General features: G+C 55.6%; 1 protein-coding gene across 1 annotated transcript; it reads right to left on the bottom strand.

The window, feature by feature from the left end:
* Positions 1-197: 197 nt before the first annotated feature.
* On the bottom strand, positions 198-2,500 carry FOXA2 (forkhead box A2). The gene is given in 5 exon segments (XM_052785655.1): positions 198-634; positions 636-831; positions 833-993; positions 995-1,777; positions 2,414-2,500. Coding segments are annotated over 5 exon segments (1,347 nt in total). The 3' UTR covers positions 198-514.
* Between the last annotated feature and the right edge of the window lie 24,510 nt (positions 2,501-27,010).

Consider the following 27,010-nt stretch of genomic DNA (forward strand, 5'->3'; position numbering starts at 1 on the left):
CTCGGATTCAAAACTAGCATGGGTTTCACAATGAAAGAGGGTTTGGTTTTGTTTGTGGTTTGTTTTTTTTTCCCCGTCACTTTCACACAAAAAAATAGATATATTTATACCTCCTTGCGACGACGACAACGAAAAAAAAAAAAGCCCAACAGAAACCCCCCTCTCCCTGTCCCCTCACCCCCAACCCGCCCCTCCCCACCAAATCAAACCACCCCACAAGGCAAACCAAGGGAATCGCACCCCCCCCCCGGGCACGGGTGGCTTTGGGCCGGGGGCGGGGGGGATGACCAACACGCCTGCCCTCGGCGCGGGCCGAGATGCTTGCAAGACACACGGCTGCTGTTTCCCGAACCGATGCAAACATCTGGAGCCAACGGAAAAAAAAAAATAGATAGATATATATAGATGTACCGTGCTCGACAGCGTTCATAGTCCATCGCGCTGCTAGGGGGCTGCGGGGGGGGTGCGGGGGGGCGTTGCCCCCTCGCCAGGGGAGGTTTTTCCCTTGCCCCTTTTAGGAGGAGTTCATGATGGGCCGAGAATACACACCTTGGTAGTAAGAAGTCTCTCCGGCTAAAGGGGAGGACTCTAAGCCGTTTTTGTTCGTTACGGGCCCCATGGCCAGGCTGCCGGGGCATGGGCGAGGCGTAGCCCGAGTAGTGCATCACCTGCTCGTAGGCCTTCAGGTCCATTTTGTGGTGGTGGTGGTGGTGGTGAGGGTGGTGGTGCTGCTGCTCGGAGGAGGACATCAGGTTGTTGATGGAGAAGGGGTGGTTGAAGGCGTAGTGGTGCTCGGGCTTGAGGTGGGCATCGTGGGGCAGGCCGGCGTGGGGGGGGGGCCAGGAGGTGCTGGGCCGGCGAGGCCGCCGGCTCCCCGGGGCTCAGCCCTGGTGTGCCCTTCAGGTCAGCCAGGGCGCGCTTGTGGTCCTGGCATGGCGAGGCGCTGGCCGGGGACTCGGCGCCGGCTGAGCCCTCGGAGCCCCCCGAGGAGCTGCCCTTCCCCCAGGGGCTGGCTGGGGGGCTGCCCGGGCCCCTTCTTGCCCCCGCCACCCGCCCCACCGCCCGCCCCACCACTGTCCTTGGCGGCCAGCTGCTTCTCGCACTTGAAGCGCTTCTGGCGGCGCAGGTAGCAGCCGTTCTCAAACATGTTGCCCGAATCAGGGTGCAGCGTCCAGAAGGAGCCTTTGCCTGGCTTGTCCGGGGAGCGGGGCACCTTGAGGAAGCAGTCGTTGAAGGAGAGCGAGTGGCGGATGCTGTTCTGCCACCGCTGCTGGTTCTGGCGGTAGAAGGGGAAGAGGTCCATGATCCACTGGTAGATCTCGCTCAGCGTCAGCATCTTGTTGGGTGACTGCTGGATGGCCATGGTGATGAGGGAGATGTAGGAGTAGGGCGGCTTGGCGTGCGTGTAGCTCCGCCGGTAGGTCTTGGGGTCCCGCGAGCGGTTGAGGTTGGATTGCCCGTAGATGGGGCTCATGGAGTTCATGTTGGTGTAGGGGGCCAGGGCGTTCATGGAGCCCGCTTGGCCCCCCATGGGGCTCATGCTGGGGCTCAGGTGGGCGCCCATCCCCGCCACACCAGCTGAGCCCATGCTGGGCATGGCCCCCGCGCCCGGGGACATGCCAGTGAGCGAGGGGCTCATGCCCGTGTTGGCGTAGGACATGTTCATGGACGTGGCAGCCGTCATGTTGGCTGTGGTGCTCATGGCCGACATGGTCATGTACGTGTTCATGCTGTTCATGCCCAGCCCCGCGTTCATGTTGCTCACGGAGGAATAGCTCTGCAGGGGCAAGCGAGAGAGAGGAGGGAGATTGGGGGGGGGGGACGGGGAGGAGGCAGGTGGGTAGCCCTGTCGGGGACAAGGGCAGCCCGGCGAGCGGGGAGCGGTGGGGGGGACACCCCCAGCCCAGCCCGCACCACCGCCTGCGAAAGCCTCTGCAGCCCCGGGTCTCCGTGCCCCGCGGGCCGGGAAGGGTTAAATCCCGGGGCGGGGGGGTTGTTTTTCTCGTTAATGAAAAACAAATAGAGAGAGAGAGAGAGAGAGAGATTAAAAAAGAGATGGGATGGCAGCAGGATCCGCGGATCCGTCCTGCAAAGGTTGGAGGAAGGGGAAGGGACGTCCCCGCCCGGAGCGAGAAAAATACCGGGGGGAGAGGCGGGGGGGGAAATAGCTGAACCGCTGCCCGGCAGCACCCCGCTGCCCCGCGCCCCCCCCCCCCGAGCCCCCCCAGCCGCGCTGCCCGCCGCGGCTCTGCCCGCGCCCAGCGCAGCCCTGCCCGCAGCAGGCAGCCAGCCCCGGCTCGGGATTTGATGCCAAAGTTAATTTTGTCCCGGGGTTGGCACGGCCGGGGGGACCCCGGCCGGGACCGGGGCGGGCCGGGGCGGGGGGCGGCGGAACCCCCGCTCTCTTCCTTACCTCGGGCTCCCCGTAGTAGTTGCTCCAGTCCGTGTGCTCATGGCCTTCCATTTTCACCGCTCCCAGCATACTGGAAGTGGAGTGCATGGCAGTTTAAAATTTAACAGCCACAACAAACGACGACAGAGAGCAACCCAAAAAAAAAAAAAAAAAAGTCGCCAGCCCTCCCTCCCCTCCGTCGGAGCCTCTGGAGGAGGAGGAAGAGGAGGGAGGGAGGAAGGGGGGGGGGATTGAGCGGCGCTGGGGCTGGGGTGTCTTTTTCGCTGCTGCTCCTTGGGTGGGTTTTCGCAGCGCTTCGCGGCGAAGAGTCGCCCGGAGGCGATGGAGGAGCCGGAGGAGGAGGAGGGAGGAGGGAGGAAGAAGAGGAGGAGGAGGAAGAGGAGGACAAGTGCTGCAGTGACGTGGGTGCCCGAGTGATATAGCACGGAGCGGCCGGGCGAGCCTCCAATCCCCAGGTCCTCGGCTGCCCATTTGAATAATCAGCTCACACCTAGGCGGGAGAGGCTCCTCCGCGGCCCCCCGCGCACCTATCCGCACCCCGCCGCCCAGCACGGGGGGCCCGGCAGCACCCCGGGGCGCCGGGACGACACCCCCCCCAACCCCGTACCCCGCTTCCCCCCGACTTTGCAGGGGGATCCTGTGGGACCCGATTTCCATCACACACCCCCACCCCCACCCCCTCCCGCCCCGGGCAGCCCCGACGGGAGCCGACTTCCCCCCCCCCCCGCGCAGCCCCGACGGGAGCTGTTTCCCCCCCCCCGCAGCCCCGACGGGAGGCAGCTGCCAGCCCCACGCACCTTTTCTCCCCGCGGCTGCTCGGCGGAGCCCCCGGCCCCGGGGCTCAGGCCGCTGCCCGCCCGGCCGTGCCCCGGCTCTGCCCCATCGGCGGGCCCGGCAGCCGCCGCTCTGGCTCTTCCCCGGGCTCCGGCTCAGGTACCTACAACAAATTCGTAACTAAAACAAACAGGGAGGGCAGGGGAAGGGGGGTTGGGGGGGGCGCGGCGGCGCGGCGGGCGGTGCGGGAGAAGCGTCGTCGGGGAGCCGGCCCCCCCACACACACCTCGGCGCCGGGCCGGCCGGTGCGGGGTCCCGGTGGGCGCCGTCGGGGCAGCTCCGCCGCTCCCGCTGCCGAAACGCCCCGGCAACTTCGGATGGGGGGAAAGAAGGAAGGAAGGAAGGACAGACGGACGACAAAAAATCACCCGGCTCCGAAACCCACCCGGCTCCGCCGCCCGCCCCATCGGCGCTGAGGGCACGGCGGCTCCCGGCGGGGTCCAGCCGGCGGAGGGGGACCGAGCGCGGCTCCTTCCCGGGCAGGAGGGAGCGGGGGGGGGCTTCCCTCCACCTCCACACCCCCCCCCCCGGGCTGGGGCCATGCCTCCCCCGGCAGCATCCCTGCCTGCCCCCCCCCACCCCCCGACGCCGAGGTACGGCGTACGGCCCCGGCCGCCTCCCCCGTTCCCGGGGGTTTGGTTTTGCCTGTTTCATAGATCCCCACCTATATCTCCCCACCTTCAAAAAAAAAAAAAAACAACCCAACCAGATACCGCCGGGTTTGTTTATTTATTTATCTATTTCTTTATCTATCTATTTCTTTATCTATCTATCTATCTATTTATTTATCGCTCCCGGGGGTGGTGGTGGGGGAACCAAACCATCGATGGGCAAAGGCTGGCGATAGTTTTTAAACATCCAACATAAACCCACCAGAAAGCAGGATTTCACTTCGCCGCGGGTCTCCCGCACTGGGAGGACACCCCCCCCCCGCCCCCCCGCAGGACTCCAGCACCCTCAGGTCTCATCGCCAGACGGAAACAACCCCACCGCCTCCAGGAGGGCACGCTCCTATCGCGATAGCCGCGCCGACAGCGGCAGCCCGCCTCCCCCCCACCCCAGCCCTTTCCTACCCCTGCTTAGGGGATTTGGGAGGTTGGTTGGTTGGGGTATGACCCGAGGGGGGTTGTCCGCGCCTTGGGGAGGGGGTACCCCCAAAAGCGCGGGGAGCGGCCCTGCCCCCCCCCGCCGGGAGGGGCCCCTCCCGCCGTCCCGGCGGCAAAAAGCGGTGGTGGGGCGCCCCCTGTCGCCTGCTGGGGGTCCGCAGGGCCGGGGGGGGGGACACGACACCCCGGGGGACCCCCGGCGGCCGCCGTGTGGGTGCTGCATTCCGCCCGGGGCGGGGGTCTCACTCCAAATGGCTCGGTACGCGACTTCTCCCCCGGGGGGGGTGGGGGGGGGCCACCCCGCCTGCGCCGGCTGCTTTATATTCACCCCCAAATCAGCCGCCCTGGGTGACGGCTGAAGGGGGGGGGGGCTCCTGGGTGAGCTGCACGCCGGGGCTGACTTAAGACCGGACTCTCCAACCTAAGACGTCTCCACAGAGGTTTTTGCTCCTTTGGAGCACAGTCAGAAGGCTCAGGAAGGGAGGATTTGGGGACAATTCAGTAAAATTAGCGACATGGCTACTGGACATGGTGAAGATCATCAGTTTGAAGGTCCCATCTGCTCAGCTTCCCGCTCACAGCTGGCTTCAGCCGTTTAGGGTAAGGTGTGGTTAGCTTTACCATCATTTTTTCCCCTCTGCACACGAGGTGCGGGAGGTAAGTGTGTGGTTTCAGCGTGGTTGGCTTTGGTACTGAAGTTCCCAGCGAGTTCCGCGGGAGGAGGAGAGAGGCCATAACGAGAATTTGCCCCATGCAGTAAACTTCACCCACCTTCAGGCCTTCATCCTGCAGTGGCACAGGCGTTAGGGTGCTCTGAGCACAGCTGGCACTCCAGCACGAGGAGTGGCTGGAGGCTCCGACACACCCAGGGCTCTGCGGGTCCCAGTCTCACGCCACCTTTTATGAAGTGCCATTTCCCCCTTGGGTCAGCAGGACTTGGGATTTTGTTGCCACCAAAGATGAGGTTTTTCTACCTCCTGTCACCCCCCGCCACGTGTGGACTGGAAGCTGCGGAGTGGCAAAGGAGAGTTGCTTTCACGAGAGTCCTGTTCACTTGGGTTTTGACCCAAAATGTTCACTTGAGGCCACTCCTCAGCTACAGAGGATGTTCCTACTGTTGTTGCTCCAGCCCTGACACTTAAATCCAGTTATGCCGCCTTGGTCTGTCATTGCATCCTTCACTGTCTGTCCCACAATCGAAGTCTCTCGTCGTGCCCGGGACATGAAGGACCTTCCATGCAGCATGTGTTGGAGGAGAAGAAGCTCTCCTCCTCCAACACATCCCCCGTGTGGCAAGGAACGGGGGCATCCCTCCCAGCATGCGCCCCCAGAGCATCATTGGCGTGCAGATCTTGGGGACACAGTGCCGAGGGTGAACTACAGCGACCACGTCCTCCCGCTCAGACAAAGGCTTTGTCTCTGTAACACAAGGACACACACTTTCTGAGCTACGCAAGCATTTGCATTCATAAACGTGGGCCTACAAAGACAGCGGCTCATCTGAAGGTGGCTGGATGTGGGATCAATCCAGCGGGCAACAACAGGAATCTGCTCCTGTGAATAACCTGGGTCCCGCAGCCTCCACCTCCTTCTCCCTTCTCTCACGAGGGCAGCCTTCCACACCGCTGGCCTGAGGAAACCTGCTAAAATTAGGATCCCTTAAGAGAATAGAAAAAGAAGCAGTAAAATATATATGCTTGCCTTGTAAGAAACATTTGTAAGAATACCTAGAATGATAAAAATTGAACATTTTCAGTGGTGTCTTATTTAAATATACCTGGTTGGGTTACTGAGAAACACACTGGCCATTTAAAAATGATTTCTTCTCTTTAATATTTAACTAATATTTATTTTAAATTTAATTTTTAAATTACGTTCTTATTTGCATTAGAAGCCATGACCGGAGGAGCCATCTCTCCCTTCCCAGGGGTAGGAGGCCAGTGACTGGCGCAAAGCTTTGCCAGGAGTTGGGGCGCTTTTCGGCCGTCTCCATCACTTGCAGCAACGATGACGGCAGCAAGCGCATCCCGCTCCCTCTTTCCCTATGCTGCCAGGGACGGGCACTTACCCGGTGCAGCTCTCTGGGCTGCAATGGCAATTTTGTGTAAGGACCAGGGCAATGCAGGGCATTGCTGGGAGGGGAAGGATGCTCTGAGCCAAGACCCACGTCCAGGCTTTGGTGGCAAGCGAGAAGGTGAGCACGTAACCACAGCTGGAGGCTGAGCGGCGATGAACCACATGCCCTAAGGTGGGAGAGGGTGAAGCCCTGGTGCTGGCATTCACCTCCCCTGTGCCCCCCGCACTGCATAGCCAAGCTGGTTTGTGGAAAAGAAAATAATAATTAAAAAAAAAAACAACCCCTTACCTTGTTCTTGACAACAAACAGGGTAATTATCTCCCTTCTACTGATAATTATCATAATTAATCCAATATAATGAACTCTCCCAATTGCACTGCTGTTTCAAAATAAATGCGTTGGCTTTTTTTTTTTTCTTTAATTGAGGAAGGGGCTCTCCTGTGAGATAGAAGCAGTCATTGCCCTCAAGAAGAGAGGCATTCCAATAACAAGAAGCAGAAGGAGTCCGTGCAGCTGCAGATCTTGTTAGAGACAAAAGGCAGCCGGCCTGCCAGGAAGGGAGATGGCCCGGTGTGCTAGTACAGTGCCACCGCAATTACCCTCGGCATTTATTGAGGCCTTCCCCTGATAAGACATGAAAATTGTGGATGAATTGATGCACGGAGGTACTTGAGGAAGAGGTGGGAGCGGTTGGGTCTGAGCTGGGGAGAGGGAAAGGCGAAGGTGAAGCTGGGGCAGGGGACCTGCCATCGCCCCTGTGCCACGTGCTGCCGGCAGCACTCCCTCTCGCCAGCTTTATTCCCAGTTTCTTCCTTTAGGATCCCTGGAAGGAGCTCTTTGTAAGGTCAAGGGGCTCTGCTGGGCTGAGAGCATCCCCAGGAGCTTTCACTCAAACAAGAAGAATGGACAACTGGAGGAGGAGGAGGAGATGGAGGAGGATTCACATTTCTGGGCTGGGGAAACAGGCTGGAGAGAGGTTGAGCAGCTTTGCCAAAGCTCTCTGGGTAGTCCTGCGGCAGAGCTAGAAAGACCCCGGCTCTCCAGCACGGCCTGATCCCAAGGTCAGGATCAGTGTTGGTTCGCTAAGGTGCGCCAGGGTCCCGCTCCTGAGGATGCCTCCGCAGGTCCTGCAATTTCTGTGGGGAACGTCAGGAAACAATATCCTCTGCTCATTCAAGGATTCAGATGGGAACCATTGAAATAAGTGACATTCCGTGGCGGGGAGAGTTTTTCCCCCATCCGCGGAGTTACCTACGCGCTAAAACAGGCCATCGTCAGCTGCGGCACCGCCAGGGAATTACCACAATTACACCGTATAATATTGACTTAACTATTTGAAGAACTCTACAGCCAAGTCTCTCCTAATTAGATTCAACATTTAATGGGCCTTCTTAATTCATGAAAATATTTTCCAAGGCTTTAACAAGTCTAACAAAGGAAGAGTCAGGAGTATGCAAAATTTTTATAATTTTTATATCTGCTCAAGAGCCCAAGGATATCTCCCTTTTTAATACTGGACTGATATCCTCAGGTTCTCATGGACTCCATCACAGACAAACTCACTTCATCCACAAGCGTACCCGAGGATCTGGCTGGTCGGGACATGGCTGGCGTCCCTATTTTTGGCGTATTCAGTCCTCCAGGTGCTATTTTAATGTTCCTCCCCACTCTGTAATTATTCAACATGCCAGTGAAGGTAACGCGTTGCTGGAATCAGTGGTTGGCACCACAAAGTAAAATAAAACCCTGGAAGTGCCTGAAGAATGTGACGGGGAGGGCGGAATAAAGTCCCATTATTGTCCCCCTCAGGGATGGAGGAGGTCCCCCCAGCTCACCGGCATTGGCGGGATGCTCGGTGAGCACCGGTCCCGCTACTGATGGGGATAACAAGCTCACGAGAGGCAACTGGGAAACCCGAGAGTGTTTGCTAATGGCCCCTGGGTGCCACAACAGCCCAAGGCAGGGACCTTGCTGGTCCGCAGCACCCCGGCATGGTGTGATGGGCGCTGGTGGGACCACAGCTGCTGCTGAACCCTGGCAGGGCTGCCAGCAGCGGGCATCTGCCACCACGTAGGATGTGGGTAAGGGCAAAAGCCCCCTCTGAGGAGCCCACCAGCTAAAGGGTGCCTTCTGGAAAGGCTCTGAAGCAAAATAAACAGAGTGCATCTGCTGGCTGTTTATCATGGCCCACGTGATGCCCCGGCACTGGTTTTCTCCATGAGCACATTTTGCTGGGTAAACAAGATGCGCAGGCATCTGGAATGATGTCCGGGGGAGAAGGCTTGGTGTGAAAAACCTGGAGTTAACGGATTCATCCCAGTGCTTGGGGTATGCGGGGCCGCTCCAGCTCCCCTGCTTTCACACGGTGGAGGGAGAAGGAGGTGCTGACGGAGATGTCTAGCGATGCTGGCTTTCCAGATCAAAAAAGAGAAGAAGAAAAGAAAGTCTTCCTCACTTCGCAGGCAAGTTCTGCCATAGATGTTGTCGTTAGCTTCATCCCCAAAGGCCCTGGCAGACAGGGGCACTTTTACCTGGCTGACCAAAGTATTCAGGTCTTGGTTTCATTCAGGGGAAATATTTTTTATGTTTAATTATCAGTTTCTGAAAACTGAAATGTCTTTGGTTTTACAATAAGAAAACAAACAGAAAAATTGAATATAGAGACTCCTCCCCAAAACCTCTGCTTTAAAAACTCCCTGTTATTTCCTAACAAAACCCCTTTCTGCTGGAAACCTTCCAGCCTGGCGTCGTCTGAAGGTGCTTCAGCTCCCACAAGGGCTGAGGGAGGAGGAACGCAGTGGTTTTCGCTACTGAGTGGGATAAAGCAATGCCAGTGCAGCCCAAGGCAGTCCAACGCATTGCCCAAGGTCCAGCTCATCGTCCCCATCACCTTAAATGGGGACCCAGTTACAAAAGACTTAACGCATCCTATAAAACCGAAGAGATGTGACCACCCAAACCAGTCACTGGGGCATCCCATTGTGCCCAAGCCCATCAGGAGCTCATGATGCTCAACCTGCTGCAGGGATGCAGCTGTGCAGCCTCTGGCTGGAGAACGGAGACAGGGGGGTCCGCAGGGCCCGTGCCCGTACAGAGCCCAAGATAACTGTGAAGGAACTATGTCTGCGAACCCCTGGGTCATGGGCAAAGGGAGTTTGAAGGGGTGCTGCTGTTGGAGCATGGGGACAGGAGCGTGCACAGGCTGCCTGAGCTTTTGCAGCGCAACGGGAGGCTGCTTGCCGAGGAGATCAATCCCCGACAGCTTCGCTCAGGACTCTGATGGACATTTATAGCCCTCTGAGTCATTACCGGCCTTGTTTAAACCAGTTATACCTGGCCAAGACCTTTAAAATAGCTTCATTTATACAGAAAGGCTCCTCTTGCGCGTAGTGGGTATAAATAGCAGGGCGAACCGCTCGCCGAGCGCGACGGCTCCTCTGAGCTTGGGGAGTGAGGCGGCACGCTTTGCTCAGAGCCTCTGTGTCACCCCCTTCTGTGTCACCCCCCCCATCCAACCCTCCCACGTGCCGGGGGTGGGATGCAGGAGGTCAGGGGAGCCCGCTGCTCCCAGGGGACTCTGTCTCCCTGGGTGCCCCATCCGGAGCCGTCAGCTCGCGGGAACGAGGTGTCCCTGGCAGAACTGCTGGCAAAACAGCCGGAGCGGAGATTTCTGCTCCGAAAAAAACACAGGAGCTTGCCTGGGACTCAGACCCTGTCTGTGAGTCTGCGGTTCCTTGACCACTAATAGCAGTCCCAGATCACCCAAAAAATCTGCTCGGGGTCGGCGCACAAGCCCATTCCTGTGCCACGAGTGCGAGTGAGACGCAGAGCCTGCCCTGGGGCGAGGGGTGGGTGCCACCCCGGGGGGGTGAGCCTGGTGCCACCAGGGCACCCGTATCCCTGCTGCCTTGAGTCAGATTATGGCGGTGGTTTTGGTCCAAGATGGGCACCCCATCCCAGGGGCATCCACCTCTGCCCTGGGCCAGCAACACGCATCGCTAGATGTACAAGTTGCTGCCACCTGCAACGATACTTTAATTCCACTCCACTCCTTTCCAGGCAAAAAATTTCATCTTGACCTGTGCTGTTAGGATCTGGGAAAGCTTTGCCTGCATGACTGGTGTAACTTTTGCCCAACAAACTTTCATCTGGCTCAGTAGTCCTTTCTTTCTGCTAAAAAAAAAAAAAATCTCCGATGAAAAAAACCCACCTCGACTTGAGGACAAGCATTCGGCACCTGCTCTTGGCCCCAAAAATGGCTGCAACGAGGCTGGTGGGAAATGGGGTGTTTTTAGGAAGAGGCAGCCCAAGAGCTGAGGCTGCCTGTCCCAGGCCAGACGTGCTGACCGAGCTGCGATGCCCCCTGGCACGGCTCATCCCAGCCAGGCTTTCTCCCAGGGACTGGCTCCTGCATGCTGCTGAGACCCTTTCCCCCCTGCAAAACTAAGCCAGTGTTTCACTCCCGGTAAAATTCGCATTCTTGCATCCTTAGGGGAAAAGCGTGGAGGCAGCAGAAGCATCCCCACCAAGGACCAGCATCTTAGCCAAGTCCGCAGCAGATGATCTGGTTTTGCCCCCTGCAACGGCAGCACGTACCAGGCAGCGGGCTGCTAAATAAAGTGCGTTTAGGCTGCTAAATAAAGTGCATTTCCAAGGGAGAGCCGTTCTGCAGTGGGGATGGAAAAGCTCTGCTGAAGGCAGCGGCTCTGGCTCTCTCCAAACATCTCTCCCCCCCTCGCTCTGATCTTTTTTTTCAGAGGAAACATTGCCCAAATCAACACATGCCCGAGGAATGATTTTACATGGGTCGGACAGCACTTTCTGCTGGAAAAACTTCCAATCAGCTGCATTCACAAGCTGGGTTTATTTTTCACAGTTTTCTGAGTACGTTTTGTTTTGGTGCCAGAGTAAAGACCCGGAGGTACATATTTCAGCCCAGCCTGTAAGACCATCATCGTCACTGGATTTCAGTGAGGAGAGGGCTTTGACCTACATTCGCAGCCCAGTCTGGGAAGGAGCCAGGACATCCCTTAACATCCCTGGAGCTGCCCTGCTTTGCAACACGCAGGACCCTGCTTCTCCTCCCCTCCCGTGGGACGTGCTGCTGGGCAGGGGGGTTTGAGCATCCCAGGCAGACGGGAAACATCTGCGTGTCCCCCCCCGCCCTGAGCAGCCGCTGGGTGTTTTGCAGCCTCTAAAGCCCCGCTCTAGAGGGGGACGGCCAGGGTGGAACAAACTTAACCAGAGCTTTTTAAAGCTCTCCCACCTTCGCCTCCTCTCTTCCTCCGGGTAGGTGTCCCAGCAGCGGCAGAACAAGACGGCTACAGAGGGCTGCTGGAAGCTGTCAGCACGAAATACACTGGGAGGCCTTTTTTTGCTTGGAAAATATTTCCTCGCCGCAGGCTGCGGTGACAGCAAACATTCCTGCCGGGGCTGGCGTGGGGAGGCATCACCCAGCGGCGTGGCTGGGGCGCTGGGGCCGGCTCCGGGGCTGCCACCACCCACCGGCCCTTTGCCGGGCTGCAGCAGCACCCGCCTGCTCACCGTCACTGGCTGCCTCTCCCAAGGGAGCAGGGACCTCTGCAGACAAAGGCCTTTTATGCTTATAGGATTTGGGTTTGTTTTTTTGAAAGGGGAGATGAGAGCAGCTCGCGTGTACCCCAGCACGCAGGATGAACCCTCGCCTCCCCACACGCCCTTGGTGAGAGGAGCTAATGGCTCACACGCAGGGAAAAAGAGAGGCTTGTTAAAAAAAAAAAGACCGAATCCGTAGCTGTCGGGGAGCAAAAACAGCCCATTAAAGTCAGGGCTGTGGTTGTAAATCAACAGAGCTGCTGCTATTTCCATCTGCTGCTAGCAGCACCCGTTTGGGAGTGGGGGCAGAGGCAGCGGCTGCCCCTGCCCCAGGTGTGCACTGGGAGGGGGGGTCAGCAGCTGCCAGGCCGGCAGCACGTGGCACACACGTGGGCCAGTGAGCAGGCAGCTCCTCGCAGGGTCTGGTAGCTTCTGCGAGCCTCCACAGGCAAGACCAGTCCTACAGAGGTGAAGCCATGGGTCAGGACCTCAGGGCTGGTCCTAAAGGCACCTGAGCATCCCCACCTTCTTCTTAGTTTTTCTTTTTTTCAGGAATAACCAAATGATTATAGCTTGGAAAAGAGATATCAAAAAAAAAAAAAAAAAGAAGACATCTGAGGCATTTGTGGCTATTTTCCTCCAAATATTCGCAGATGCAAAGCTGCAGGAACGAGTGCGAACTGCCTTGTCCATTTGGGAGTGAGCCAGCCCCGTCGAGCCATGTTGGTGATGGTCCGAGGGGCTGGATGTGCTCGCACACGGCAGGAGGGAGCGAGCAGCAGGACTGCTGGTTTCCCTTCTCTTCCCAAGCTAGGGAGACCCATTCATTCTCTGGGGGGACACAATGATCCAGTCCCACCCAGTCCTCAGCCTGGCTGGGAAGGGAGGGCACTGCTTATCTCTGGCAGCAGCCTCCCAGTCTCCATACCCCAGCCCTTTCCTGGGGCTGCAGCACCCAGCCCCATCGCCCAGCTAATTCAATCTCCGTGCAGGAGACAGAACTCCCCGAGGTCTCTGGCCAGGAGTTAAATCCACTCTTGGGGGGACACAGGACCACTACATACCTCATCAGCCGTGCCTCCGTATGCAAACGGCAAGGCTTGCCCTTACCTCTGCAGATACCCATCTGTAGATGTGCTGCGCGTACATCCTTATCCATTAGCATTTGCTGAATCAAGTACATGGATTATGGTTTACATGTCAAGCTTTATACTTCGTGTATGTTTTTATACACTAAAGCGGTAGGAACAGGTGTCTGGACATGTCAAATGTTTATTTTAATACCAAAAGATGCCCCGAGAACATGTTTGTTCTTTAATCAGAAAACAAAGGTCAGAGAGCGTAGTGATGAGCAAGCGACAAAAGTTTAAGAAAAGACGAGACCGCAAAAGCCTGAAAAAGATAAAAAGGAAAGAAAGAGCCATGATTTCTCCTTAGCTCTTCTAATTGGGATCTCTTTTGCTCTTGTGCCTGCATGGGGAAGGGAAAGGAGCGAGCCCACAGACCTTTCTGGGCCAGACCTCTTTCCACCAGTACCGGGGACTGCCGAGGGCTGGTTGTGCTGGTCCCAGCAGGCCCTCGTAGGCGCCTGCACTCCGGTCCCCGTCCTCACCTCAGCCTGTCCTCACCGACGGGCTCTGCACGCCACGTTGGAGGGGACCTGGCTTTCGGCCTTCAGAGATGTCCCCTTCCCAGGCTCCGTGAGCAAAGCCGTGCGGAAGGCAGCGTGCGGGTACCCGAGCACCCCAACTTTCATCCCAACTTTCACCGCAGCGCACAACTTTCACTAACACCCCTCCCCCCAGCCCCCCCCCCGCCCCCGCCCTTCCCTTCCATTACAAAAAGACCCACTTAGGGGACAGCTTTCCCAATCCACAGAGACCATTCGCTGTCCGTCCCCCGTCCCCCCCCCCCCCAGGCTGTTCGCAGGCTGAAAAGCCTCTGGCAATGCTCCCATTAGCACCTCATCAACTCCCCGGGGACCCCGGCAAACACAGCCCGCCCGGCCGAGGAAATACCCCGGGCCTTGTGATGCAGAGCCCCCGGGGCGGGAGGAGGAGGAAGAGGAGGAGGAAGACGCTTCCTGGCCCCGGGGACACAGCTGCCTCCAGCCCCGGCCTCTCGGGTGGGCAAACAGCACCTGGGAGGGCAGAGATGCCAGGATGTGGATTCAGGAAGCACCCCTGCACCCCGCTGCTCCCCGAGCCCCCGCACATACAGATGCTAATGGGCTCCCCATTATCCCCGTCCCCCCCCCCGCCGCAGAAGGGGATGCTTCTTCCCCTCCTCTCCCTCTGCCATGGGATTAGGCCCAGTGCGGGGGGCTTCGCCGCTGGCCCCCACCGACGGCCTTGGGAGGAAGGTTCCCCGCTGCTGGCGAAGGGGCGGGACAGGATTTATTCTCCGGTGGCAGCTCGCAGCCATGAAAGACGCAGTGAAAAACGGCAGCCGCTGGCGCGTCCTTTGTTCGGGATGCTGCAAAAAGCAGCCCCACGGTTGCAGAGGAGATAAAGCAGCGTGTCAGTGCTGCAGAGGTCAGGGCTGGAAATTCAGCATGCTGATACCTCTCCTGCCCGCTTCGCCGGGGCCAGCAAAGGTAAACAGATGCTCTCGGAGGGAGCAGGGGAAGGTTCAGGAATTGCACGCTTTCTGCGCAGGCAGAAACATCAGCCAGGGCCCAGAGCACAGCACCCGCAGCCCTCCCCACTGCTGCTTGTTCTGCTCCTTCAACCCCTGCGAGGATTAAAGCCCTCTGGTCCTTTCAAGCCCCTCTGACTCGCCTACGCATGGTCCCGAGCCACCTGCAATCACCTTCAGACTCTCCAGGTGTTATAGGGGTGACGTGACACGGTTTGCCTATGGCAGGCCTTTCTCCCAGCTTTTGGTGACCCTGTGTGCAAAGGAAGGTGTAAGAGTGTGCCCAAGTCACACACCAACACCCTCACCAGGCACCCTCCGTTCTCGGCCATAAAACTTCCCTGTGTGTTTGCTCGCTTCCCATAGCGGGGAGCTCGGTGTGCTGGTGCCTGTCCTGTTTGGAAAAGCAGTCCTTTAGGTGGGCAGGAGAGCGGGGGAAGCGCCTTCCAAAGCAAACTGCAGGCCGGCTGGAGTGGGATGCTCGGGAAGCCCTCTGGTACGGATGGGTCCCTGCACGAAGCTCCTCGTTAGGGCGGATGAGAGCCGGTGCTCATCCTCCCACAGGGATGCGATTATTATTACTATTGCTCCCTTGTAAAGGTGAAAAGGAGAGCTTTCTTTACAAATAAATAGAGGCTGGCTCGCAATCTGAACTTATCAAGAAGGAGAGATGGTAGACTCAGAAAGGGGAAAATAAACAAATTTGGAAGCAAACTAACTGAGCAATCCTCCACTTATCTCCAAGTCACAAGTCCTGCTTTGCCGGGTGCCAGCCGATAACATCGCTAAGGCAATACAAGGCATACAGCTCTCCGCAGCGCTTTAGCTGAGTGATGCAATCAGAAACAATCCTGAACTCGGCTCCGGGCAGATAAAACCTTTTCTTGTCCCTCAGACAGCTGAAATCAACTCCTGCTGCCGCATCTGCCCGATACTCCACACTGGCATTTCGACAGAGACGGGGGGGGGCTGTTTCCAAAGCCAGGTGCCTCATATGGAGAGCAGGCACCCCTTTGGAGAAGAGCTGATTTGGGGAGCTCATGGGCTGCCCATGGAACAGCACGGACGGGAGTCCCGCAGGGATCAGTGCTTGCTCCAAGCTCACAGCCACCCTGCGCTATCTCCTCCCTCCTCCGAGCAAAGGTGTTGCTTAAATCAAGGCACTGACCTCGTCAGAAGGCCTCTGCCCTGCCGGCTTGCCAGATCCAGGGCAAGGCGTGCCCCGAGGGCAAACCCTCTGCCCCGCGCAGGCTGTGTCTAGGGTGGCCCACAGGTGGCTGGGCCAGTTGCCGCTCCACGAGGCACCTTGGCTACCTGCAGCATATCGGGGCGATGTGCCGGCCCGTCTGATCCCCCACCACTTCTGGAGCACTTCCACTGTTGCAAGAGCTGCGCCCAGCGCTGCTCTGCCTGCAGGCAGGAGCCTCCAGGTTTGTAAAATACATGTTACATTCACACCAAAATCCTTTTTGACTTCCAAGGTGATGAGCAGACCCCAAATACCATCTCAAGTTGGGCACCCAGGACTCCCAGCCGCTTCGAAAAACACACAGCAAAGCATCATTTTCAAGAAGCTGTTCAGGTTTCAGCATGATGCATAAAACACCTGAAAATACACCACAGCTTAGGTGCAGTCACGTAACCCGATGTTTCTGGGAACAGACCCCTGTTAAGCATCGCATTTTCCCCAGGCTGCAAGGAGAAGGCTAACGAGGCTGTGCCACATCCCTCAGATGTGGCCACATGTTCATCAGTCACACCCCTGTCCCCAGCATCACAACCCAGGGATTTGTCCCAGAGAGACCCTTGCTGATGTCACCGTGGTCCCAAATCGTGGCAGACACCTTACGTCGTATGACGGGGGATCCCTGCACGCAGCTCCCAGCACAGGCACTCGCTGAGACACGCAAGGCATCGGCAGGTGAGAGCTCCTCGCAGCCTTGTTTGACTGAAATAATTTTATTTGAATACAATATGCTATTTCAACAATTTTAAGTTGCATGGGGTTATTTAAGATGGATTCAGTTTTAATCAGTTTAATGGGATTTTATGTTTTTAGATATAGCCCCTCCAAATTGTCTGATTAACTTTTCAGAATCAATACACTTAACAGCAAAGCATACAATTACACGGGCAAATGATCTCCTCCGTGGCTTCTGCATGAGCAATCGCCCAGCTTCAGCTTGGGCCGTGGGGGTGCAGCTCTGCCCCTGTCCCCCCTATTCTGGTTCCGTGTGGCAGCCCAGTCCCCCTCCCCAGCTGACATTCCCCGAGGAAGAGGGTCTCCGGGGCAGCACAGCTGATGGGATGCCAGTGGAAGGCCACCGGCTGGTTGGTTTTGCTTTCACACACCATTTTTTAATTGCAATGTGTTAAAGACCCAAAGCATCCCTCGAAAAGCTGGGCTGGGACTGCATCCACTGCACCGTCACCAGCAAACGGCCCTGGTTTGCCTGGCACTGGCACACAGGGATAGCCCCAAGCCGTCCCATCCCCTCACCTCACCCCTTTATACCTCCCTGTCCCCCCAGATGTGGGTGCAGGAGCCGGCCCCATCCAGCCTAGCTCGCACCAGCATCACTCCCCACACGGGCCATGGGTCACGTACTGCCTCCAGCTCCCAATTTATTCCACCAGCCTCAAATATCCCCCTTGCTTTTGTCAAGTTGCATAATTTTTGAACTTACATACTTGAAAAATTCTTTTAGAAATGTCAAGGTGACTGGCGTATTAAAAATGAGCCAGAGCAAACAGGAATGACATTATTTTAATTCTTTCAGTGCCAGGTCATTTTCTCTGTAATAACATAGCTTAGATACCAGCCTCCTGCCCCTTGCATCATCCTTCCCATTACTTTCTCTGTTGTTTTCATTTGTCCATCTGCTAGATAAAAGTGAGGGGGAGAAAGCAAAGCCACTGCTGTTGTGGAAACCCCTTTCACCGGGATTTAAGAGATTTGGTTCCCAAATCCCACTGAAATTTCACAGGATTTGGGCAAATTCAAACTCCCTTGAAATCTCTGACCTAACACAGTAAAATCCCCTGTTTTCTTTTAGTATCTGGATGATTTTCTTCAGAGAAGCGTTCCAGATTTACACACCGGACCACACATTATTATAATAATCTGTATTAGTAATACCTGGCGCACTCCCAGCCGCAGGGTACAAGGCGCATGGTGCTCGTTTGTGGACGAAGGAGAAGTCAGGTCCGTTAGCGGAGCCAGGACCGGCCGATGCTCAAAATTCTGCCCTTTCCACTGGGCTATGCTGCTCCTGGAGGTGGCCAGCAAAAATACACACCTGCGTCACTCCAATTGTAAATGGTGTCCTTCCCCTGGGGCTAAAAACACCTTGCAATTTGCAGAATATTTATAATTAATGCACCACAGAGCAAAGGAAATCCTGTGGTGGCTCAAGGCACAGCAGCACTGTGATCCAGCTGAAGCCATTTGGTTAAAAAAAAAAAAAAGAAAAAAAATCACATTTCTGTTACTTTGGCTCACAGGCACCAAGCCCTGCAGCAACTTGCAGCAGGGCACAGGGGGATGCTCCTGGCTCTGCTTTCGGCCACAGGGTTTTACCCCTCTCCTCACACCACCTCTCTCCAACCGCCAGCCCAGCTGCTCCAACTATTAAACCAGCAGAAGATCCACCTTTTGCTGGCAGGGTTTTTTTTCTGCTGGATCAGCAAGTTGAACAGGCTCCTGGAGGAGTACGGGAGCAGGAGCAGCAGTAGGAGCATGCCACAGGGACCGGAGGGAGACCTTCCCCTGTCAAGTGGAGCTGCATGGCATACATTCACCTTCTGCAGCACAGGTGGCTAGGCCACTGGGCTCAGAAGGGCTTGTGGCTTGGAGGTACCACATTGCAGGGCTCAACGAGGTGGGGAAAAAAAAAAAAAAAAAAAAGCTATTTTGAGAGTCGCCCGCCCTCCCAAACCCCTGGCAGAGGATGCTGTGCAGGGACAGCAGGAGGGCAGGTGTCCCTGGACCACAGCATCCCCGCTTCGGAGATGCTGAATGCCATGTAAAACGCTGAATATCAACTAGGGAGGAGAGGGCACCTTCCCTGCCTTCCTGACCGGCACCAGGATGCTGAGAAGCGACTGGGAGAGCTGGTAACATCCGACACTGCCACAGCTGTTTGCTTGAGCAAACAGCAGCCGAGCCTTAAGGCCTCTTTCTGCTCTCCCAGCTGCCAGACCTCGCTCCGACTTCAGGCAGGAAAAAACATTTCCTCAGGTAGGGCATTAACTATGCGATTGAACTAGGGAGTTATTTTTTTCTCCAGCTGTGCATACAGTAAGTAAAGCCCGTGAGTCAATGGGCGCTAAGCTCGCACTTCAACACTAAGCCTGTGCTGTGGTGGATTTAAGCGTGTTCCCGGGCTCTCCCTGGAGCACGCAACCGGACCGGGCAGGGGGGCTTGCAGATGCACCGACATCCCACCCGCTGCCCCCGGGAAGGCAAGGGGGATGGATGCCCTCTCCAGTCCAGTTTGCATCGTCTTAATACGGATGGCTCTTCTCCACCCCGCTCTCCCCGCTGCTGCTGCTGCGGGTGGGTAGGAGTCAGAGCTGAACGCAGAAAAGCCAGGTTTAAGGACAGCGTTTACACTGCTTGGAGAAAATCACTCATGAAAAACTGCTGAAACTGTGGCCAGCTTGAAAGCAGACAATTAGTGCTCAGCAGCGCTCGGGGCTAAGCCTGTGCTTTAGCGCAGAGGGCAATAAACACGCCGCTGCGAGAAAAAAAAAAATCATATATTTTTTCCAGTGTTTGTCTGAGCAAACAGAAGCTATTTGCAAATGGTTTTGAGGTGGTAGCGGCCTTCCTCTGCGAGTGCCAGAGACTCGAGAAAGCGCAGGGGGTGTTTCCTCACCCAGTGCAAACAGGGAGATGCGCAGCTGGCCTGTGCTCTGGGCACGCCGGCAAGAGCGTGGCAGCTTCTCTGCCCCTCGGCAGGCGATCCGGGCCGCACCGCCTGCGGGGAAGGATGGAAGAGGGGACAGTCCTTCAGTCCAACCATGCAAAAAAAAAAGAAAAAAAAAAAAGGAGAAGCAGCAGTAGGTGGGTGCACAGCCCCGCAGGACCCCGCAGCCCCAGATTTCCAGCAAGGGCGCATCTCAGCAGCCAGGAGACCCGCAGGCCAGCCGGGGACATTTCTGGGCGTCAGAGCCCATCCCCGTGGCCAGCAGCCACCTTCCCCGCAGAGCTGGCCCGCCCCAATGGGGGGATCACGGGCAGGGTGAGATGCTTTCCGGCTCTCTGGTTTCCTCCAGCCAGAGCGTGCCTGGGCAGAGTCACTCTGCAAGGGGAGCTGCTCCAGGTTTTCTATTTATGGGGCTCTATTCATCCCCAGCTGGGTTTCAGCAGTGCCCTGCCATAAAAGTTGCCTGCTTCTCTGTCTTGGCAGCCAGGAAACCTCAGCTGGCTTGACGAGACCATAGGAAATGGCAAAGCCTCAAGCTCCAGCTCTCCAAAATAAGGTGCAGCTAAATTAATATGGTGTGAGTGACTGGCGAAGTGATGTCACAGCCTTACAGCGAGCAGCAGGGGGGGATAAATGCATCCCTCTGTCCTGGCTTCATCCCACTCTTCCCAGAAATGCCCCGGCTGGGCTGGAGGAAAGGCACCACAAAAAGCTGTGGCCAGAGGTGGAGAACACACATGCCCAGGGAAAAACTGGGGACTATTAAGGGATTTAACATGAAGCCGTCATTGCCTGCCTTTCACACCAGGAAGGGAAATCCTCCTTTTCTTTTTTTGTACTAAAAAAAGAAACCTTCACACTATGACCAGGGGCTCTAAGAAACACCCCCATCATTTCCAATGAGGCCCTTAAGAGAATTGTGAGATTTGGGGACCACAAGCACCTTTTGAGTTTCACCTATTTTAGCGCTTTCCCCCTTTCTATTGGTTTGTCCATAGCTAAAGGGATAAACTACAAACATAACTCCCATCAGGAAGCACCATATCCCTTGTACATCAGCATTTGGACCAAACAGTGAAGGCGCTGTAGCTTCTGAGCGCCCATTTGGCTGCTGTATTTCTGTAAGGCATGGCTGGCTGCAATTTCCATCAGAAATTCAAGCTCATCCATTACCATGCCTGCATTTAATCTAGCAGGATTTAGACAAATTCCACCGCGCTATTTAAATATTAATTAAGGTTTCTCACCCAGCGCATCCTGCATATCCTTTCAAACAGCTTTCATTCCTCCAAATCTGGGGGACGTTTCATGTAGGTTTATGGCAAACAGGCAGGGGCTGGCAGGCTCCGGGGGATGAATGGGAGCCTGGCTGCCTTGCCACCCCCCAGACCCCTCAAGAGCTGAGGAGCCTGGCAAAGCCCTCGCCATGAGGATTGGACCAGACCAGAGCCATGGGTAATTAGCTAAACTACTCCCTTCTCCATCCTCAGCTCCCTAGGTTAAAAGGTTGGTCTGGTCTTGGGCGATCTGGGATTAAGGGGTTCCTTCCTATTGCTGGAGCTGAGCTAAATCCAGCTCTTTACTTTTGCTGCTCTGCTGTCTTGCGTAGCCAAGCAGGCATACCCACTTAGCCACCCGCTTGCTGGGTTACTCCTCTTGCTTTAAGGTTGTAAAATACACCTGTAGGCATAAGCCCTGCAAATCCACAGGGCTCAAGTGACAGAAGGGTCCCCTCCTGCTCAATGCCACGCCTCTGCCCCTTCCCCACTTTGTCAGGGTAGTTTTTCTGTAAGCTTTATTCAGCATCAGCAGTTCACAGACCAACCTGAATATTTATGCCAATAACGCCAAGGTTTGGGCACACAGAGGGAACTTGTGCACAAAAACCTGCACTTTGATGCATGCAAATGAAAACCTAACTTATGAACGGGTAAGAGCAAGGGCTGAACTCGACAGCCTTGAGCGACCAGGGCTCGGGGAAGGGAGAGAGGAGATGCAGACAGGGTATCCCACTGCCCAGCCAGCAGCTGTGCCCCGGAGCCAGGCTGTGCCTCCCGCAGCCCGTGCCACGTCTCCCAGCCCTTGGGGAGGACGTGAGAGGCATTCGGATGGAGCGGCAGGCTGAAAAGCTGGGTCAGACGGGGCACAGCAAGCCGAACCAGGCCGGTGCTCGCTCCGAGACGTGTCCTGTGTACCTTGGCCATGGCCCCAGCCCAAACTGGCGGCCGGACCCGTGCCATGTCCCCCCTCTGCAACAGCTTGCAAGGGGGTTGTCCAGGATCATCGAGGTTTGGGGACACCCCTGCAGTTGTCCCCCATCCCGTGTACCCCACACCAGCAGCTCCCCCATCCCCAGGCACCCGTGGAGGTGTGAATATTTGGAGGAGCAGACACAGGGGCATTGAGCGGGGCTGTGAAACGCAGCAGTGTCTGCCGTGCTCCCGGCCAGCACCGCCGAGCTTCCAGTGTCCAGGAGCTGCCGGGACACCAGCCAGGGCAGGAATAAGTAACACCACTGTGGTTCCCCAGACCGTGTAAACAAATACCTGCTCAACCCAGCTCCCCGCCTGAGCTCTGCTGGCTGGCATCGGGGCGGACACGCAGAGCCCCCACCTTCATCTCTCCCTACGAGCAGAGTTAATGCCACCCCCTCACCCACTGGGGAGGAGAAAGGTATTCATATATAATCCAGGTATTCTGGGGATAAAACAGCAGCAAAACACCCTGGAAGGTGTCAGCAACCTGGCTGTGAGTGGGGCTGAGGAGCAGGCAGCTCTATCCATCCCTCCCATGGTCCAAGCAGGACCCACATAGATACTACACCACACACTGATGGCAGGAGCAGGGGTCTCAGCATGCACACATGACCAGAAACACTGCCAACCTTCCAAGCTTCACCCAGTCTTCTCCCCTGCCTTTTTTTTTTTTTAAGATACTCGCTTTATTAATGCGCAAACTGCAATAAAGGCCTTTTTCCCTTATCATTTGTATGGGGATGCACACATTGAAGACTCTCCTGAAACACTTGTTCAGTAGCAAGGTGGCTTTTAAACTACATGGAGTTTCTTTTTATTAATGCCTTTATTCACCAAAAATGGTCATTTACCCAAAAACTGTTTTTCCCACCATGAGGTAGCAGAAACCCCAAAGTTAGAGGGGCAAAAGTTCAGAGAGTTTAAAGGTAGTATTTTCTGGAAAGCAAAAAGGCAGCAGCTGTGCTGAAGATGTACTGGCCATTACCTGAGCCAGTCAAAAACCTCCAGCCGGTCATGTTTTGACTGGAAAACTGTTCCTAATCAAAGATGCAGTTTCACCACATCTTCCAATAACATAGTATTTTAGGAAGGGAAGAGAAGTTTTAAAATTGGTCAGTACCTGCTTGTTTGGCATTTTGGAAGGATCCTACCCTGACACTTCTTAAATAAGTTTTCTTTACTAGAAATGACTTTCTGCTTTGAGATTGCAAGTGATGTCAAAACCCCCTAGAGCATAAAGTCACTGGAAAGCACCAAACCCAACCATTGCCTGGAGCCAGGCTGCCTTTCTTCTTGCAGGTGCTGCTGGGTTTCAGCCCCACAGCAGCCATAATAATTATCCTTATGGCATATGGGAAATTCCCTTTAAAAGTCTCGATAATGCCTCCAGCTAGCTTCCCTTGCTTTGGTTTGCCAGCCAGGGCTACAAACACCCCTATACCCACTCCAAATCCCTGAGCAGCAGCCGGGGAGGCTCGGGGTGGGGGGTGGTTTCCAGGCAGAGCTAACAGGAGAGGGCAGCAGAGATTCACATTTCGGGCTCCTTGCAGGCAGCAGGCCGGGGCTGCGAAGCCGGGGCAGCACAGGCAGGAGAGGCTGGCAGGCAGGGAAATGGGGGGGCAGCTTTGCAAAAATACCAGAAAGGCACGGATAAATGGGGTTCCGTCACCCCTAGCCCCTCCCGGTTGCACGCCAGCTGCTCTGCAAGCGTGGGGACACGGACAGACAGACGGCCTCACAGGTCAGTCCTGGGGTGCGGACCCTGACAGCCAGGTTGCGGGGCAGGCAGCTGCCCCTCAAAACCTGGCACTGCTACCAAAGGGGGGCTTGAATGCATGGGGCTGCTCTTTGTAGGGCCAGCCGCTTAGTCACTGGGAGACCACAAAGCTTTCCCTGATTCAGACTGTCCCCAGGAGGTGACACAAGGTCCAGGGAAGTCCCAGGCTGTGGAAAAGCCCCATTTGAAGCGATTGCAGCCACCTGGCACAGAGGGTTTACTGGAAGAGGGGAGCAGAACCACACTTATTTTGCAAACATGCTCATTTTGCAAACAGTTGGTGCTAGCTAAAGTGTCACCAGCCCGAGACCATGCAAAGGTCAGTTAGCTGCATTAGCAAAATCTGGCTTTGCAAAGCCAGCTGGCAGAACCTGGGCAGGATTTTGCAGCAGCAGTCCATGCCTGGCAGGCAGTGGCAGCAGCTCCCCTGCCAGTGATTCAATGTGATAAGATGCAGGAGCAGCAGTTGCTGCATGTCTCCCCTCACTTCATCAGCCATGTGGCTCCACTCAGCACCCTCTTCATTTGGCATGGTCACAGGGAACACAGCAGGTTTTGGAGAGAAAACACAGAATCCTAGCATGGCAGCTAATAAAAGCAGGCAGCAGTTGTCTGTAGGAGACCTGCATTTTCATAACGATCCCGAAAGTACATTTTGCTTTTCTCTGCCCATGAAATACCACGTCAGCAACAAAAGAAGTACCACAGTAAGGTGAAGCCAGCCTCGCTTGTGCCCTGCGCTCCCCAGCTGCCACAGGGGAAGGGAGGGCACAGTCCCAGCCTCAGTGTTTACCAGGCAGAGGGTGGAAAAGCAGCTTTGGGAGACTCTCAGCTCTGCCAAGGAGAGGTATGAAACGAAAGCAAGAGCTGCAGCTGGCAGAAAGCAAAGGGGCTTCTCTGCAGTGGCAGCACTGCACCAGTCTGCAACAGCTTCGGCAGCAGTATGCCTAGAGATGCAAAACAAAGGCCAAATCCTCCTGTCAGGAAACAAGTCCTTAGCCTGAAGGCAAAAGGAGAAGGGATTTCTCCAAGGTCACATAGGATTTCTCTCCAGCAGAGCAGAGCCCCCAAGGCCCAGGCCAGCGCTTCATAGCACAGGCAACACAGCTCTCCAGAGCTCTTTAGCAGAAACAACCGGGGCAACAAACACAGAACAAAGCAAGCCAGCACCGCAAATGCACTTCAGCAAGCAGAGGACAGAAGCACCCAGCAGCTTCTCCCCACAGCACCCACCATGCTCTCAGTGTGCCATACCCACACAACCCACCAGGTCCCTGCTCTCACCACTTGAAACTCAGGCTGGTTTAAGCCACGGAGTGATGCACTAACCCTTATTTGTTGGAGCGGCTCCCTGGGTGCACTTAAGAGTCCAGTCAGCTGAGATTTATAACAGCAAAAGAGGACAGCCAGCTTTCTGCTCCCCTCAGCCCAGCCAAGCAATCACACCCAGGGCACCACAAGCCTCTCCCAACTCTTCCCCCACCAAGAACACCTCCATCCCACAAAGGAGAGAGGGCCCTTCGCACCCTTTAAATGAGTTCCCCCTGACAAAAACCACCTGAGGAGTCCTCGTTTAGCCATTAATTAATCCCCCAGCTGTGCCCTCTGCTATGCCCTCAGCATCCCCAGGCTCTTCTGCTCTTTTCCCACCTGGGGTTGACCCCTTGGCTGTGAATTTGGGGTCCAGCCATGATGGTAGAGCAGAGCAGGTCTGCTGCCAGCAAGCACGGGGGGGGGTCCACTGCACACAGGGCAAACGCAGGCTAAGGAGAGTTAAACCAGCCTCTTTCCTAATGCTGGGGCAGAGGGAAAACCATATACCAGTTAAAACCCAGGACTGTTTCCTTGCAATTTGTTGACTTAAAGGTTTCCTACAACCACCAGATGCTGCAGCTCTTAAAAACCCCAAATGGGTGATCCGAAGGTCTGTAGCTCCCCCGGGACAGACAGCATCCCCGAGCTTACAGGGATGCACACAGCCCCTGCAAGCAAATCCAGCTTTTCCCTTTGCACCAAAGTGGGTTCTAAGAGCTGCTCAGGGCGGTCTGTGTGCAGCAGGGCAGCTCCCCAAGCATGGCGTTTGGGGGGAATTTAAAGATTAAGCTCAAGGATGTTTCTATGAAGCATGTAGAAAGGAGAAGTTTTCAGACCACTCCAAAATGGGGACAGATTTTCTTCTCCCTGCCAAATCCTGATTCTAATAATATCATTATTATGCTGTAATATCTCAAATAAAAAAACCCAACCCTTAATTCTTGTGAATTAGGAAGAACTGGGGCAATTCCTCAGTGTTGCTAGGGGCAGCAGCACAGTATAGAGGGAGACCCTATACAAGGTTATTCCACTCATTGATGGACTAAAAAAATGAGGGGGGGGGGGGCAGGAAGGGTGTCTGTGACAGGGAGCCACCCCTGCAAGGGGCTCAGCATCCCTGTCCCACAGCAGCGTGTTCCCCGGAGGGGACAGAAAGGAGGAGGGGACATGATGGGGGGGGTCGTGTCGCGGTCCCATGAACTGCGCTGGCAGCAGAGCCGATGCGACGTGTTTGCATTGGAATGTTTTACTTATGAGAAACATCTTACTGACTGCCAGGAACTGTTCTGATTCAGCTGAAATTTTTCAGGCTTTTTGATAACTCCAACTATTTTGGAGGGAGGGCTGCCCTGGGTCCCATCCAGTTCCCCCCCCCCTCCCTCCAACAAGAGGAAGGTACTGCACCCTGTTTAGCAAATCAAGCATTTTTTCAGTCATTGAACCCTGGGTTTGTTTTCTTTCCAGTTTGGCTGGGAAGGTTAAATGCTGTCAGAAATCTGAAATACAAGCAGGGGTTTTTTTCTTCTTCTTCTTTTTTTTGACACAAAATAACTCCTGCTGCTTTTCCACTACTCTTAGGTTCAAATCCTCCTCCCACAAACGTGGCTATGGGGCTGATCTGGGGTTTGTTCTGGGAGGGAGAGAATGGTTTGCAGCCCCCACAGAGTCCCCCCGGAGAGCCCTGTGTGGGGTGGCAGGCTGGGGGTTTGCTGCAATGCCCCCCCCCCCCCCAAAAGGAAGGATGTGATTTTCTGTGGTCCCTCCAGCTCTGATGGACAGGTTCACTTCCTTCTCCCAAGCTGGAGGGATGTTAAAATGAACTCAAACCGTCTGTCCACATTAGCATTTCAGGATTAGGTCATACAAATCACTAGGGCTTATTTATTTCTTTGTAATTCTGAGCAAGCTCTGCATGAAAAGACAGAAATTGGATCCACCACTGAGGAAAATACAGGAGGGGCCAGGTCATGGGCATGACAGGGACAGCTCTAGGAAATGCTTTTGCAAACAATTTATTCACTTAAAAATGTGTGTGTTGGCCAACAGTAAATGATTAGTGAACTTTGGATCCTGGTGGTACTTAGGTGCCAAG

Source organism: Harpia harpyja, chromosome 4, assembly GCF_026419915.1.
Source record: "Harpia harpyja isolate bHarHar1 chromosome 4, bHarHar1 primary haplotype, whole genome shotgun sequence".
Lineage (NCBI taxonomy): Eukaryota > Metazoa > Chordata > Aves > Accipitriformes > Accipitridae > Harpia > Harpia harpyja.